Here is a 16,889-nt window from a genome sequence, read left to right as displayed (position 1 = left end):
CGACCAGCAATTGAGAATGAAATAACCTGGAGTTTATTTGATAAATACGAAAACACAAAGAGAACCTTGAAAGTTGAGAAAAATGAATCTTTTTTTGGCCATTGGGGAGAATTATTAGGGGGGCAGCTAACTATTGCATGTATTCTGCAAAAAAAAAAATTAATTGAGTTTTGGGTTCAGCCCTGAAGACAGTGAGACGAAGCCTAGCAAGGGAGTACATGCGCAGGGTGTGTATCATGTAACATTTATACTTTATACAGAAAAAAACGAAGGAAGAATTCTTCTTGTGTCTCCTTTACAATGTATCGCTAGAGAATAGCACAATAGTCTACACAGCAAACCACGTGGAGTGAAAAGTAGTATTGATTTACTGCGTAGCTGATATAATAAATTATATTATTAGTCCAACTTCTTCCAGAAATCATAATCTTTTTGCCAATGAAACACTCGCAGGTGTCCTGCCCTCCTTGCAGGAAAAAACCCCTTTAAAATGCACATAGGATTTTGAGATGTTTCTACTCATCTAAGACTCAGTGTTTAGTGAATAAACCCCCACAGCGGATTTTTTTCAACAGAAATTGAATTTTTTAAAGCAGACCCCCTACAGTAAAGTGTTCTAAAGCAACTTCACTTTTCAGACCCCAACCCAAAAAACCCCATGTGGTGTACGGTAAATATAAGAGGCCACCAACAAGAAGACTCTTCTGTCTTGACTTTGTCTGGTTTGGTTTCTCAGACACTTTTGCTTACAGAGAGCTGCATGGCTCTGTAACGCCAGTTCACTCACATCTCAAGAGTTTGCAACATTCCATTTTTCACCTTAAACCATAAGCAAATAGTTTGTGGCTGGGGTATAATGCCCCTTTCTCGCTGTTCCAAAAGACTCAACGGTTACGAGAACCTCAGGCTGCCCATCACTATTCCAGAGCGTTCAATCTCCCCACCTCTAGATTCCACTCTCGAAATGACACTCAATGAGTTGGCCAACACGGCTTTACCTCTAATCTCTACCCCCCCCCCGTTCGTTCCGTAACGTTGGTGTTCAAATTTCCAGCCCGCTGGTATAGGATTCAGGCGCTCTACCCGGTGTCAGGTAATCATAAAATATGTTCTGTTTGAAGACTTGATGGCTTGAAGGTAAAATGGAAAAGCATTGTAGACACATATGAAACTAATAGCAGTAGCTCAGAAGTAGCCAAATAAAACTCCCCGTGAAAAACTATGCCAGCGAACCTCAATCGTGACCTGTAATATCACCTCAATCCCAGCAATTGGGACCCGATAGGTGGGAATAGTTTATACCAAATTACATCTTGTGTGTGTGTGACATTAAGCACCCACCAGAGACCCTTTCAAAGCCACTAAAATCACTTATATCCAGAAGGCGTAAGGCTCCATGCAGAATCCAGCCACGGAAATCACGCAGAAAATGGTAGCGCAGTCGGCTCTCGTCTTGGCATCTACGTCCTACTGATCGCCAAAATGAGTGATGTTCATTACTAATGTCTCTCTCGCCTATACTCCTGTGGTTTTGTAGATCTGAGGCCATGAATGGTCCCTAACGGCAAGAAACTTTATCCTAATGTTTCCTTTGAAAGCTATTATTGTTGCCTGAGTCTATATAAAAAAAATACCCCTCGCTCTTTTGGCAATCTCCGTTAATCCATGATTTAATCCCCGTATTTTTTTTTTTCCTCTTCAAACTTTCTCCGACGTAAATGCATACCGCTGTCAAGCGAACCGGCGAACCTCGGCCGTCTCTCCCTTTTAAAGCGACTTCTTGTTTTGGCCTGTATCGGCGAAGGCTCCAGCGATCAAGACGTTAGGTAATAAAGTTTTATGGCGCAATAAAACCTTGGCATTGTAAATGCCTTTGTTTAATTCACTAGTTCACAGCTTCTGGTTGTCAAAGTCAAAGACCACGTTATACACAACAGAACAGGAGACTACCCACTGAAATGGGGTAACTAGTATACTCGCTTAAGATCGGAGGCAGACAAAGAGCACTTAGTCTAAAACTCTAAAGTCTAACTATTAGAAATGATTTTTAATCAAAGTACCTCGCTTGCATAGGGTGCCAGGCCTGGACCGACCATCTGGCACACCGGGTAAATGCCTGGTGGGCGACGGGCCGGCATCACCACACGTTCCAGGACGGGTGCCGTAGAGTGTGGCCAGTGACTGTATTTGGCTTTAAGTAGCGTGCCTATTAAGGCCCTTTGTGGTGCCATGTCATTATGTTGGAAAAGCCAATGTTTTGTCCACTTTTTTATCTTTGTATTTGATTGATATTCTGCTAGTGTGCATTTTGGATGCATACCAGGAACTTCTCAATTCTTGTGCCCATTTGTTCACCATTTTTAATAAAAAAAATAAATACATTTATTGTGCTTTACTCCATGAGCATGCCTGGAAATCCTCCGGGTTTGCCCCGGAGTCTCTGAGTGAAGCCCTGCTTCCCCCGGGTCTCTTTGTCAGTTTCTTCTTTCTCCAGGTGGGGCGTGACGTTTGGACCTGCCCACGTTCCACCTGCTCCCCTCCCACTTTCCTCTGCTCCCCACCCAGTTTATGCCCACTAAAGGTTATCTGGGGCTAGGCCCACCATTATGCATGATTAGCTCCACCCCTTCAATAAGCCTGGACATGCTTCTACAGACATCATCAAAGATTAGCCATGGATGTTAGCTCCAGGAGAACCAGTTAAGATTTAAATCCATCGGAATTTTAGTGAAGATTGCGCTCGCCCTTTGGCATCAAAAAAGTACTCTTGTGCCCTAAAACTTGCCCCCCACCAAAGATGTTTAGGGTAATCCTGGTCTCCGTTACCCTATGGATGCTCTGGTTGTGGTTAACTTGGAAACGCTGGAGATCCAGAAACATCCAGACCTTTACGACGGCAACCACAGTGCAGGGTTTTATAAAGCTGTAAAGACCGTATTGTTTGAAACACGTCTGCCCGTCTTATTATTTTTATTTTTTCACAGACGCATGCACAATCTGGCAGCTCTCCAAAACCATCACAAAGTGGCCAAAATTATCAGCAGCCTCCCGCCCACCTTCCAGATGATTAGTGTCTGGTTCTCGACTACAGAGAATTGTGAGCGTTACACAGCCAAAGAAGAACGTTAGAAATAGACAGCTGGGAGATTCTAGTACCTAGGATACAGTGTATCACTTACTTACTTTTAGTTTTATTTATCTCAATATTTTTCATCCTGCTGTCTATGAGCGAACTGGTGTTTCATTTGCGGGGGGGGGGTAACTACGTATGATAGAACCCAATCCCAAGGTTCTAGATCAGGAGTGAGCAAGTCTAGAGGGCAGCATACAGGCCACAATTTTTTTGAGCAAAGGTATCTCAAAAAAGCATTAAAAGCATTAAGAGGATTCCTGGCCCGTTTGCCACCCTCGAGAACTGGGCTTGTGAAGCCCTGTTCTAGGTCAAATGGTGCGGTACAGTTATTGGGGTAATTGGTTGAGCTAACCACATGTGTGCCCACTGGGGTAACTATGTGAAGATCAGGTCTTGTGTCTGTGAATGTGACCCCTGGTCCTTCTGTGATACGCTGAGCAGGATCCTCCAGCACCTGGGCCAGGTCTAGACTGAATGGAGGTCCACTCACATAAAGTATGGGAGAAGTCATCAGATGGGACGGCACTTAAGGAACAACTAGAAGCCACGGTGGTCTAAAACATATCTTGTATGCACAGACTACCAAACGAGCACACCGGCCAGCCATGTTCGGCCCACTCTCTTCACAAAAGGACTCTGAAGGAAGAAGACGGAAGTAGCAGAAGAAGGAGTCAAAAACCTAAAAACCTGCATTAAAATTGTCTTGATGGCCGGGTTTTCTTGGACAATCACACCCAAGTTAATTTATCAAAATGCCTTCTATTTAATCAGATCTTGCTACGCATCAACCGCTTGCAACAGACCCAGCTAGACGGTACCGATAATGTCCTTCTTCTCAGGCTGGGGCAATATGAAGCCGCTCCCCGGGACGAGGAGGGAGATCTCTGGGTAGTCTGCCCCGGGAAGTTCCCAGCTATGACCACCAGGCCATTACCCCGCTTTCCCGACCTGGACCTCACCCTGAGAAAAATGTGGAATGCCGGTAAAACATATAAGGGCTGCTAGCGATGCTTTGCAGAGCGCAAAACGCGTCAGGGCGCATGCACTCTGTCTAACCGCCGTCATATAAAACAAGAGGTTTAGGGCAGCCAGAAGCTCTAAGGCATGGAATTATCACGCTGGGTCTGAAGTCAGACACCCTGGAACCAAATGGGGAGGAAAAACAACCCCGCAGAACCCAGAAATAATGTTTGCATCACATAGAGGCAGAAAAAACATACAAAGCGAGCCGTACATGCGCATCTACGTTTCAACAAAACCTCACATAAAACAAACACGGGCACCGGCGTCTGCCATAATACTGGAAAACATGACATTATCGTAAAATGTAAAGGCGCAGAAAACAAAAAAACAAGTTTCCATAATAGATTTATTTTAACACAATTAGAGAGTTTATTTGCGCTGCCCTGAGTGACAGCGGCTCTCGCCCCACGCCCTGCTCCGTGGCTAACGTATGTTTATTTTCTTATATGGAGGTCTGGAAAATTCCGCCGGTCTCTCTGACTAGCGAGCGCAAGAAAAAGGTTCCAACCGTCAAGTAAAACGCGGCGACCTGTAAGCGACTGCGTGTCGCGATTAACCCTTTGACTGCCAGGCAGGAAAGCAAAGCGTGGCGGGTTACATATATATAGGGTTAAAAGCCCACATCCTGATGAGGTATATGATAAGGATCTGAGAAACAGATTGACGACAGTTGATAACCGGCACGCCTTAAGTCGAAATATATCAGGGTTTTCACCCCACGCATGCGCACGCACATAAGCTTTGGAGCTAGTTTCAGGGTTCACGACCTACCCAGCATAACAGCAACTCATCTGCTAATCTGAGTACCTCCCAACAGTCCTGTCTTTTGTGGGACAGTCTCGATTTTTAGGCACTGTCCCGTCTAACAGGGATCGGGGGCTGGTTCAGGGGGTTCTCAGACTGGCCCAGGGAGCGCAAACCTGACATAGATGCCCTGGTTTGGACGCCTGAAATGCTGCTGGGAATGAAACCGGCTAGCAGGCTATCGAGCTAAAACAGGTTGAGCCAAGCGACTCTGCAGAGCTTTTCATACAGAGCTACGTAAGGGATCAGTCCGGTGTGATGAATCCCTCGTTGATGGGATCTTTCTTTGGTGTTAAGAGTAACTGATACAGAGTAACAATCCTGCCCCTTTAATTAAAGCCATTATATATATATATACCGGTATGTATGGCCACCGTATTATTATCAGCTTTCAGGACCCTGTGTTATGAGGTCATACATAAAACTGAAACAGGGAAGCTGCAGCGGCCACTCCCCGCTCTCTAAAGAGAACTTGAATTGCATAATATTTCTTTAGGTGTTCATTTTATTTGTAAACAAAAGAATGCATCAAAACGGAATTGTGTGGATTATGAATGAACTCATCATAGAGCTGAACCACGGATCAGCGGCTTTTATGTAATGCAAGGTAGTCGTACTTTACTGAGAGGTAGATAAGTGGAGCAGCCTCCCAGCAGAAGTGGTAGAGGATAATACAGTGAGGGTATTAAACATGCATGGGATAGGCATTCGGCTCCCGAATCTAAGACGAGACCAACGAATGATTAAGGTTTGAGTCTTTACAGCAGGACTCAATGTGTTAACCCTTACATAACCAGTGTGAAGCTGGAATTCCAGAATGTTAAAGTATAAAAGGTTTAAACAAAGAGGAATGAACTTCCTGATCTTCTCGCTCTCAGGCCGACTCCCTCTCCTGGAACGGAGGACACAGGTTGCGAGAAATCTCTTTCACTTCTATTTTCCTGGCAAAAAAGCCTCGTCACGTCACCGGCGTCCGTCCCTTTCACTTTTCTCCGTCTCACGGTCGTTCTTCTTTCTTCCCCGTGACGTGATGACCGCTTAGCGCAAACTAGCACCATGTCCGCCTTGTTCCAGTGCTGCTGCGCCGAGCCCCCCGAGGAGGAAGAGGTAGGATCTGAGATTTAAAGGGTGTCCTGCGCGAATAAGTAGAGGGGGGTGGAGTGTTGCCTGCACACTCGTTGCACACTTTGGGTTTTAATGTATCGTTGATGTTTATTGGCCCACACGGCTCCCCGACGCCACCTGCGCTTTTGGTTTTTCTATAAGAAACAATGAAACAAACAGATGGGGTTTAATGATTAACTATTTCAGTGCTGGGGGGAAAGAGGGAGATCGATTTAACTGCTTGAGTGACAAGGGGGGGTGTGAGAAGCGAGGGTTTAGGAAGATGGAAACAATATGTCAGTGTTAGAATTAACCCTTTGGGGACAGGGGGACTGCAAAGCCATTTTGGACTGCGTGGGTTAAGTATTGAACGTTTCACTGCCTGGTCATTTTACGCCAGAAATAATGTAGCTTTTTATAGAATAGCATAATCTGCCGCAGCCGTGGGGTAAAAACGCAACTAAATAATGTTTTAAAAACACTGTTTGCCCCCAGACACCCCGGCAGAACTCCTTACGTGAACGCAGAGGGTAACACCGCAGGTGCATCTGTCACGATGTCACCTAGAGGTGGGGTAGGGCTGAAACTTTCTATGGGACTTTAAATCCTGCGATACCCTCATACCCAGCAAACATTCCGAGCTCCTAGAAAAGAGGGGCATCAGGGGAGGAAAGTGGGGCTCAGGTAGAGGAAAGAGGGACTGTCTTTCCTAAGTAGAGACACTTGGGAGGTATGCTTCTCTTGCGTCTTTAAATAAAACCAGGAAGTACACCAGCTCACAAGGATCTGAAATCACATGACTGCTATACCACAAACGGAGAAGTCTTTTCATGTAAAATAGAGCTATTTAAGAACTACCAGACCTTCCCTTAAGTGTTTTTAATTATATTGACAGATTTTATCAAAATATTTTGATTTTAAACACACATTTTAAACAAATCAAAGTATCGCTGGAAGGTTCCCTTTAATGGCTGGGTTCTAAGGTGCGCATACATTCCCTCTTTCCTCTGATTGAATTGAGGTGATAGTGAATATGATAGAATGATCTTAATTAAGTATATATTGTAGACAAAGCAGGTTTCTTTCCGAAGGCTCTTCCTCTACTAAGGTTTCTTATTTTATCCACTAGATACAGCATAGCCTTTCTGCTCCTTTGCCTATAACATGCCACCCAATTGTCCCGGGACAGTCCCAATATCTGCGTAGCTGCTCCACTGTCCCGCTTTTGCGGGCGTTGAGGGTCCTAGGTCACTTGAGGGATCTTCTGATCTCCACTGACCGGCCAAGGGAGCTGTAAAAACAATGGCAGGCTGATCATCTTATCCTTTCCTAAGGTTCCTTGTGAGATAAATTCCCTATGAAGGACAGCTTGCGTTTTACTGTAACAACCCAGTCTGTTTTATTAACCATTAAAGTCGTTGGTAACAATGTATACGATGCTATCTGACCTCCATAACTCCAAACACTGCCGACAGATGCCCGCATTTACTCTGTCAACATGGTCCCCACTGTTTTAGGTGTTCAGACTCGGGATAACGCTGCGAAAGTTTATTACATACATTTGCTCCATGAAATCTAATAACTGCGATTTACTAACCACTCAAATGCCACGTTCTAATATCGGCAGTTACATCATCAAGTCTAGCTGGAGGGTTGACCGGTTAACGTCTTCAGCGTATATCTGAAGCTCAGAAATTGGGGATTGATTGAGTGGTTTTGGAAAATCAGCTTGTGTCAACACACACACACACACACACGTTTATAAATTATATTTTAGGAGGGGGGCACCTGAGCCGTAAATCTGAACCCCGTGCACTAAGACTCACAAAAAAAAGCAATAACTTACAGGCCGGGCTCTCCTGGAACGAGATGAATAGGGTTTCCGCCTGAATGTAATACATGTATGTTTTCTATTTGTACAGAGTAAACCTTTTGCGCATACCGCTAGGAACCCAAAACAGGTTAAAGGTAAGACCAAGATGGTTTAAGCCTCTATAATGGCTTACTGGACATTGATTTATCAAGGAACGCTGACCACCGAGTGACCGTTATGCTGAGTGAGTCTGCTTATGGAATCCCATGCTTACTGTTGGGTGACATGAGATTCCATACGTTTCAAAAAGGGGAAACTCGTGTTTCTGAGACAGAGCTTTGTGTTGTTTGCATCATTAGTGTAGCAAAGTTTGTTACAGAGAATGTGGCATGTATCATGACATCACTAGACGGGAACCACCAGCTAGAGTAGAAGTAGGGAAAAAGTGAGCTTTTCCAGCGGGAGCATTTTTTTCCAACGTTCTCCAAGCTATACTCTTGAGTTTGTAGATGTAGCATCCACTTGGACGTTCATAAGAATGGACTTGGTCATCGAATACAGATCCTGAAGTCTTCACACCATCATGGTCTATATACTCATATAAACTTGGTATGATCTTGCATCTACCTCATTTGCTGATTTAATCCATAGCACACTGTAGTCCAGAGCCAGAGTGGCTGCTGGGATGATGATGATGAATGGTCATGACATCTTTTAGGCAGGACAATAGGGAAAGTTGTCTATGACCTAATATGTGTTGGAATAACTCAAAGGTTCTCTTAATTGTTTCCCCCAAAGTTCTGAAGAAAGGAGACAAACTGGTCCTGAAGCACGTGAATGTACCTGATTTCGATGAAAGGTTCTCTGAAATTGCTGACCTCTACAATGAACAGATGGAGAATAATGAGATCATGAGTGACTGTGCCTTGAGGCTGAAAGAAAAAGGTGCCTCCACCAGCCTCGCTGGCTGCGTGCAGAACCTGCGAGAGAAAAACAGTAAGTGGAGATATTCGCTGTCCCTGCTAGATTTTGCTGTCATGGGATCAGCTCTATACAGCTAGAAATGGAAGCCATTCAATGTGTACTACACTACAGCACTGTAAGCACCGGTTTCTCAGAACCTTGGGCTATCTCCTTAACACCTCTACAGAGCCTTGGGATGCCTCTTTTCCAACTGTGCAGTCTTTCCTCCTCTGTGGAGCTTTATGTAGTCTCCTGTTGGGCTTCCTCTCTTCCAGAAGAGGCTTGGGCTGCCTTTTTTTCATTGCAGAGCCATATGCTGAGCATTACGTAGCCTTCTTCCTCCATCTTCAAAGCCTTGTGGTGCCTCTATACCAGCAGATCTTTGGACTACCTCTTATTCCTTTTGAAAAAACTCTTCGCCATCCTCTTTTTCTCCTGCCAGATCATGGTACTTCTCCCTCGGTTAAGCCTTCTTGAGGCTCCATTATCCCAAACAGTATATAGCCATGCTGCTCTTGTAACGAAGGCTAGGAGTATCTCCATCTGAATAGAACAGCCACCTACCTTTTTTTTAATGACTCTTCTTAGGACATTCTTCCTTATCTTCCGCGATGAAGGTTCTAACGGTTTTTATTCGGTTTAGCCGAGTCTGAGTATTTCCGCAAAATTATTATTTAGGCTACAGAGAAGTTAAACACGTTTTCATGTTTCTAAAAGGGTTGGAACCTTGTCTAAATTTGTTGATGCACGGAGCAAATCTCTTTATGGGAGCCCCAACCTAAGCAAGCCTTACCAGCCACCATATTTTGCCCGGCACTCTGTCTACCTTCCCTCAGATGTCGGCTTCTGCCAGGAATCCTTTTTCAATAACCGAGTTGAAACAGAGGATAATGAATGGGTTCCACGGGACAGACCGAGCGCCCTGCCAAAACTCTGTTTTCAATAAGAGGCCAGGGTGAAAAATAACAACTGGGAATTGCGGATGGATGGCTAACTTGGGGGATATTTTGCTGCTAAGCTGACTTAATCATGGCCCTACGTTTTTAGAAGATGACAATAAGAGCCTTCATCAGGATTATTTGGGGGAGTTTTGAATGAGAGGAAAGAAACAAAAACTCACAGAGATTAATGATGATGGTTGGTTTGTTAAAGAATAAAGAACCACGGATTGTTGCAAAACTGATCGAACTAATCAAGCCCACCTCATCACACAGGACACTCCTCGAAAAACCTAATAAGTCTGTGAGTTTAAGGCTGAAGAACCCTATGTTTACCCGATGTAGGAGGGCCAGTCCCTCTTTCCTCCTGTGACTTCTCTCTTATCTAGGAATTCGGAATGTTTGCTGGGTATGGATCTACCACAGGGTTCCGAACCCCTAAAGTAACAATAATGTGTATAGAAACAGTAGGAAATGTCCCAAAGTTGTGTAAAAAATCCAAGTTAAACCTCATCCTCTATCCATGCATCTAAATATACAACCGAAAAGTGTGCTTCTTATTTGGAACTTTGGAGATCTCGGAACCAGATAGTGACCTCTTCTTAGATTTATAATTTAAAGCCAATAAAAAGATTCCGTAGAATATTTTAAGAACGAACGGATATCTTGGTATCACCTAAAAATAAAAAAAGGAGCAAAGAGAAGCGGCACGTATTTCACGGATCTCCTATGATCCTTCCTACATTTATCCCTGAGCACACTTCGGCTGAAACACGGAACCAAGGCTTGCTATGAAAGATCCTAAAATTGACTTTGGCGGTCTTACAGTTATTGAACGTTCCTTTTAATCCTGGAAAACTGCACGGCAGGGTACATTACTACACAAATCTCCCCAAACAGTGTTCAGGCAGCCTCGGCGCGTAGCAGGACTACGTGTGAATGATTGATATTGTATCAACCGCCAGCAGGTTAATTACCTTTTGTAACGTGTCTGTGTTGCGTGCTGTGAATGAGTCACTGTGTAAGGAGGGGTGTTCGCCCATCTTTTCCCGTTTTCCTGGCTTTTACACAATTATTTGCACCCTAAAAGCAAACAAATTTAGTTTTTTATGTTAGGATCTGCAACACAGAGTCTGTAATGAAATACAAATTGGATATTTATGCCACTGTAATATATAATATATACACATAATCTATGGTCAAGGACTAGCACTCACCCTAAAAAGTGTTCTTCATAGATCCTATCCATGCTTTTCTTTGATTCAATGAGTGATGTATACTGAAATCTAGGTAGAGATAATGATATAAGCATCCATGTTCAGGGGCTTAAATAATAATCACACAGCCCAGGTGTAAAGATTGCACATGTTGTTTACCAAACAACATGTCTCAGAGTGCCAACTTTGACCCTAAAAAGTTTGTCAGTGCCAATTTTATCCTAAAACAGCTTGTCTGTGCCATCTTAGCCCCCAAACAGCCTGTCTGTGCCATCTTAACCCCCAAACAGCCTGTCTGTGCCATCTTAACCCCCAAACAGCCTGTCTGTGCCATCTTAACCCCCAAACAGCCTGTCTGTGCCATCTTAGCCCCCAAACAGCTTGTCTGTGTGTGTCTCTCTCTCTCCGTGCAGATCCAGCATGCAGGAAATGCATGTGATGTAACTTACTGCATGCTGGATCCGACAGCGTGCAGGGAGAGAATGTGAGAGATCATCTACACTCTCTGCACTTCTAGCTGCAGTTGTTACCAGCAGATATCGGCTTTTAAGGGGGTGGTCGTGACCATGATTGTTGCACAACTGCCCATGTAATAAATTGTGGTGGGCATGTTTAACGTCAAATCATTAGGTTAACTAATATTATGTTATCAGACCCCTTTTAAATTAACTCGTTTACAGTTTGATTGTTTGAGAAGCTAACTGGTTGGGTACTGTTTGAAATGAAAAAGTTGTTTTTATTGAGCAAGAGGGACTAAAAGATTTATAGGATGATTCAAAAATGTTATGACGGGTTGTAAAAAGCATAGCCTGCAAAATCACTTCTGAAATGATCAGTGACAGCAAAGGAAAATCCTTATGGTTACTGGAATTGAGCAAAACCCCTGGATAGATTAGTGGAACAGCCTCCCAGCAGAGGTGGTAGAGGGTAACACAGTGAGGGGATTTAAATACGCATGGGATAGACATACGGCTCCTGAATCTAAGACGAGACCAACGACTGATTATGGTTTGAGTCTTTACAGCAGGAAAAACAGGCGGACTAGACGGGGGCCGAATTGGCTCTGATGTGCCGGCAGATTGTATAATATGAGTTTATCTTTTCTGGATACATTAACATACTTTATATGCTTTATATGTTAGTTGAGTGATTGTCAGCTCCCGTGTTTATATGCTTCCTCGCTACCTCTGAATGTTTACTCATATAAAACAGACACTTTCAAGGAGCTTTTATGTCTTCAATGGTAAGAGCCTATACGTGCTTCCTTTTGTGTCACATGACAATTAAGCATTCCCTGAAAAATCATGAATATGACCTCATTTGTCATGATCAAAAAAATCTTTGAACAGTTTGGGCATTCAGTAGCGGTACGACCAAAGCTAAATGTATTTATAGACTGAAGACCCGTGTATTAGCATCCAGATTCTGGAGAACGTTTCTTCATCCCAACTGTCTTCCATCCAAGTTTCTTCAATCCAGTGTGTGAGCTTTTTTTTTTCTCTCTTTTTTTTCCCCTTTTTTCTTTTTTGGTAGTGACTGCAAATCAAAACCTCCTCTCTGGCCATAAATCTATCCGGCCGGTCACAGAGAGAGGCGAGCATGTGGCCAAAATACATACGATTCTTAAACAAACCAGCATTTAAGAAAACAAACCGTGATTTCGCTCTGCTCCAAGTGGATCATGAGGCAATTCCATTAGGTTGCCTTCTAATACACAGAGGGAAACGTCCTTACCAGTTTTCTGATTAATTATACAGAATGATTGAAAAGCCAGAGGTTTGTCTACTAAACAAGACCCTAACAAGACCAGAAGCCCTCGTCCATACTGGATACCCCTATGATGTACACAAAAACAATTTTTTTTGTGGATTGCTCGCCCCGTCGATATACTCGATAAATTATTAACAAAGAAAAAGGGTTTTGTGATTTTTACTCACATTGTTTTTATTTTTTATGTGGATGTTTTACTTGCGATATCTTATTTGCGGTTCTGGGCAAAATGAAAAAAAAATTGTTCCAATTTTCATCTAAATTTCCTTACAAAATCCATCGTACAAAAAAAAATTCGGATAAAGTTGGATTAAAAGTATTATTTTTTTCATTAGTCAAAGCCATTATTTTTGTTTTTTACCCCAAACATTCTACAGAATAAATACAATTTTTTTTTATTCATTTTTTTTACTTGAGTCGCTTCATACCACTACAAATGCGGGTAACTAGGTAGATATGTTTTATACACTGGGTTCCGATTACATGCATGAACCTTTTGTTTGGTGGACAAGCTATGTCCTGAAATCTATCCTGGAAAATGAGTATTGACAATAGGAACCACATCTAGAATCTGATTTGGTCAGATGTTGGCACCTGAGAATGTGAAAAAAGTACTTTTTCCGAGTATCTTCCAGTCCCATTTAGGACACATCTATTTATTTTTTGTTTCATTTACAGGTAACTGTGATATCGGGGTCCAGATGGAAGGCTACAACTTCTCCCTGGTTGCAACGTCGGAAGAAGAACTTCCAGAAACCCTGAAGGAGGCTCAGGAGCTCATGAAAAAGTTGAGTCGCTCGACCAAATTTGTCATCGGCAACCAGACCAAACTTGGCGAACTGGTGTTCTCCTTACTGCAAAGGAAGACTCAAATCTCCGATGAGATAAGACAGGCTAATTCTGCCTATCTAGACCAGGTCCGTCTAGAAGATAACCTTAAAGAAAATGTCCACAACATAGAACAAGCTAAACTGCTGTCCAACCAATATGCAGAAGATGCCAACGTTATTCTCCGAGAAATTGCAGCGATTGCAGGAATAGATAATATTTGAAGGAACCTTCTGGCTTCATGGACAGACTAAATTCGTTGCAGCAGCTAACTTTTGATCCTTCGCGGTATGACGCAGTTAGGAAGCCGTCTAGTTGGAGAAGAACATTATATTACTGCACAGTTTGTTCTGGACCTGATGTGAGACCTTAGTGCACAACCCCTGCGTACAAACATTTTTAAAACAGAACATCCTCCACTGAAAGGGACACTGCGTATTCCAACTCGATGTTTGTCTACAATGTGCCCTTCTACAAACATAGACCGAATGATGGTCGGCATTGGTCTTGAGCACTTGGCAGCTCATTAACGTTTCGCAGGCTTATTCTGGCTCTGAAAAGTCATAGATTCACGTAAAATGGGAAGCAATTATTATAAAATAAATGCTGCTTCAATGGCATTTTGTCTCCATGGTTTCTACGTTACGAGAAAGGCAGGGTAGATGTCGCCAGGACTCGAGGGTTGGAAATAGACCACAATTTTGGTAACTGCTTGCGTTGAAAACAAGTGATTTGATTGATTTTGATTGAACTGTCGGTATTCAACCCAAGATATCCTAAAATTCTGACCTGGTTGTGGCCCCCGAGGTCTTGAGTTTGACACCCCTACCATATACTCTTCAGCGCGTCTTGAGCAAGGCTAACACTTCTCGGATCGACATTCTCTGGGTGAGAATTCTACAATTCGCGTGAGAAAAAGTTTAGTTTTGTCGTATCGTTCTAACACAATCCAGCACTTTTTAATCTAGAAGACTGTCGGCCAAAACATATAAATATTTTTGTATGTCCGCCAGCCTGCCAATTTTTCCTAATAATTAAAAAAAAAAAAAAAATCTGATCTGGAATTTAGTAGTTGAGTGATTTCCACTATAAATTCACAACTTTCCTCCAATTATGTTTTTAAATATCAGTTTTCTCAGTACAATCAACAGACAAAAAAGGTCAATGCCTCGATTATTCTTCTGAAAACACAACTTTATCCGAGTAATAGACTCAGAAAGAAAAATAACCCTGGGAATAAAATAATCCAAAAATAACTCTATATGTTATGATTAAAAAAAAAAAAATAAGAAAATGTTTTCAGTGCCTTTTCTGTTAGAAACCGTAAACTCTATATAATGTTTTTGCGGACGAACTGAATTCCAATAGTTTTTGAAGCGTGATGTGAAGTACGCAGCTGTTCGGACACAATCGTCTGTATATTTTGCCACTGAAGAAACATATCTTTCTGTGTCTCTTGCTTTTATTTTTCCATACTGGAATTCAGATAACTGTCAATTTTTTTTCCTATGTTAAATGTTTCTTTTTTATTAGATAAAGGGACAGTTTAAGGTCCCTTGACAGCCTCGCCAAAGAAGAATGCAGGTTTGATTTATGGGTGCGTTCTTCAGAAGGTTAAAAAGCAAATAACTCGCCTTACGGAGAAGCTGCAGCTCCCTTCCGCCGTGGTCCCATGATTCTCGGCCATGATTTAGAGGCAATTTAGAGCGTCCCACACGGTGGGAGGGAGTCCAATGAGACCCCCTGCAATATTCTCCAAGCCAGCTCAGGAGCGCACGTCCTGCACAGCAAATAGCTAAGGGTTGGGGAAAGGGGCAAATACATATGGGGAGATTCTATAGACCCCCCCCCCACAAGAGGGAGGACCATACAAATGTAAAGGGACCTAAACGTCCATTCCAATGGTCATCAATGTAGAGAAGATGACCTTCACGCTGGAGTAAGGGGTCCGTTGGGACAGTCGCCATTTATCTGCGACATTAGAGATTATTTAAAATACCCAATAACATCTGATTCCAATAAAATGTACTCCGCGAGTATTATTTTGAAAGAGCAGTAAAAGGTCTGCCGGTTAAATGTGTTGATAACTAATATATTACCAATAGTATATAGCGTAACCGTACCAACCTCTACTTGGGTACTATTTCCTTTTAACAGCAACCTCAACTGTTGCCAGGAAAATTATTTATACACAATCATCCCTTATATCCCAAAATGTCTGTACGAGAAACTAAAAGGTATTTTAATGTGTAAAGGAATTAAAAGCAGCGTTTCCTTGGGAATATCTATGACTGATTTTAATCGTGTGAGACTGGCTTTAGGCATGTTGGCCGCAGAAACGTTAAAAGATATATGTTTAAAAGCCATCGGGATAACGAGAAGCATCAGATTGGAAAAGAAAGCCTCCTGTAAGGATATTACGGACATTTTACTTTTTTCTAATCACCAGTTATTATACCGGCAATTAGATACCTTATCAGATTCGGGTTTCCTTGGGATTGTGATAAAGTTACCTACAGGGAAGATATATGTATTTGCTTTTCATTTCAAACATATTAAAAACTAGACTCGAAGAGACGTTTCCATTAATTATAATGCACATAATTATTTAGTTAGAGCTAATGACCGCACCACCAAGCTGTTAATGGTATAAATAAGACCGGGTGGCCTTATTAGAGATATAGTCACCTACCAGAGGTTCTAAAAGTACAGAAAACAATAAAAAAGGTACAAGAATATAATGAAATATGCCAGAAACTTTCAATAAAATTCATTAAATCACTGTAGCAAATTTCCAGTTTCCCAAACAAGTTACTGCTGGAAGAAACAGTTTAAGGGATCTTCGTACAAGGAAATTCGAGAAGACGTCGGACTTGATGTCCGAGGGAGTAGAAAGTACGTGTCATAACTGGAACCATATAGCAAAGATCTGTTGATCCCTCTATCTGATGATCAAGTAAAGGTTGGACAGACGGGACGTGAGACTCTGAGTCTGTTGGCATTCCATTTTGTGGGGTCAACTAGCAATGAATTCTTAAGCTGTACGTTGGGCACTCTAGCTGTTGTAGATCCATCTTCCCATGTTGGTGGATCTGGTGTCTACACCATGTTGGAGTTCTAAAAGTTGGCCGTCACGTCTTTAGAGGAAGATGTTTCTGTATTATTCACTATTTATTTTTTTTTTAAAGACGTTTTGTCTTTGCTTTTAGGGAGGAGGTATTAAAAAAAAAACCTTCCTGGAAATACACGGTGTAATTTTACCCTGCCAGAAATTCAAAATATTCAGACGCTTCCTT

General features: G+C 42.5%; 1 protein-coding gene across 1 annotated transcript; it reads left to right on the top strand.

The window, feature by feature from the left end:
- The first annotated feature begins 5,831 nt into the window (after positions 1-5,831).
- LOC128471516 (uncharacterized) lies at positions 5,832-14,213 on the top strand. The gene is made up of 4 exons (XM_053453471.1): positions 5,832-6,067; positions 7,987-8,032; positions 8,676-8,873; positions 13,444-14,213. The coding sequence occupies exons 1-4, from the start codon at positions 6,017-6,019 to the stop codon at positions 13,815-13,817; spliced, it is 669 nt and encodes a 222-aa protein (XP_053309446.1). The 5' UTR covers positions 5,832-6,016; the 3' UTR covers positions 13,818-14,213.
- Positions 14,214-16,889: the final 2,676 nt, after the last annotated feature.

This window comes from Spea bombifrons, chromosome 13 (genome assembly GCF_027358695.1).
Source record: "Spea bombifrons isolate aSpeBom1 chromosome 13, aSpeBom1.2.pri, whole genome shotgun sequence".
Classification (NCBI taxonomy): Eukaryota; Metazoa; Chordata; class Amphibia; order Anura; family Pelobatidae; genus Spea; species Spea bombifrons.
This window is presented reverse-complemented; position numbering and strand designations above follow the sequence as displayed.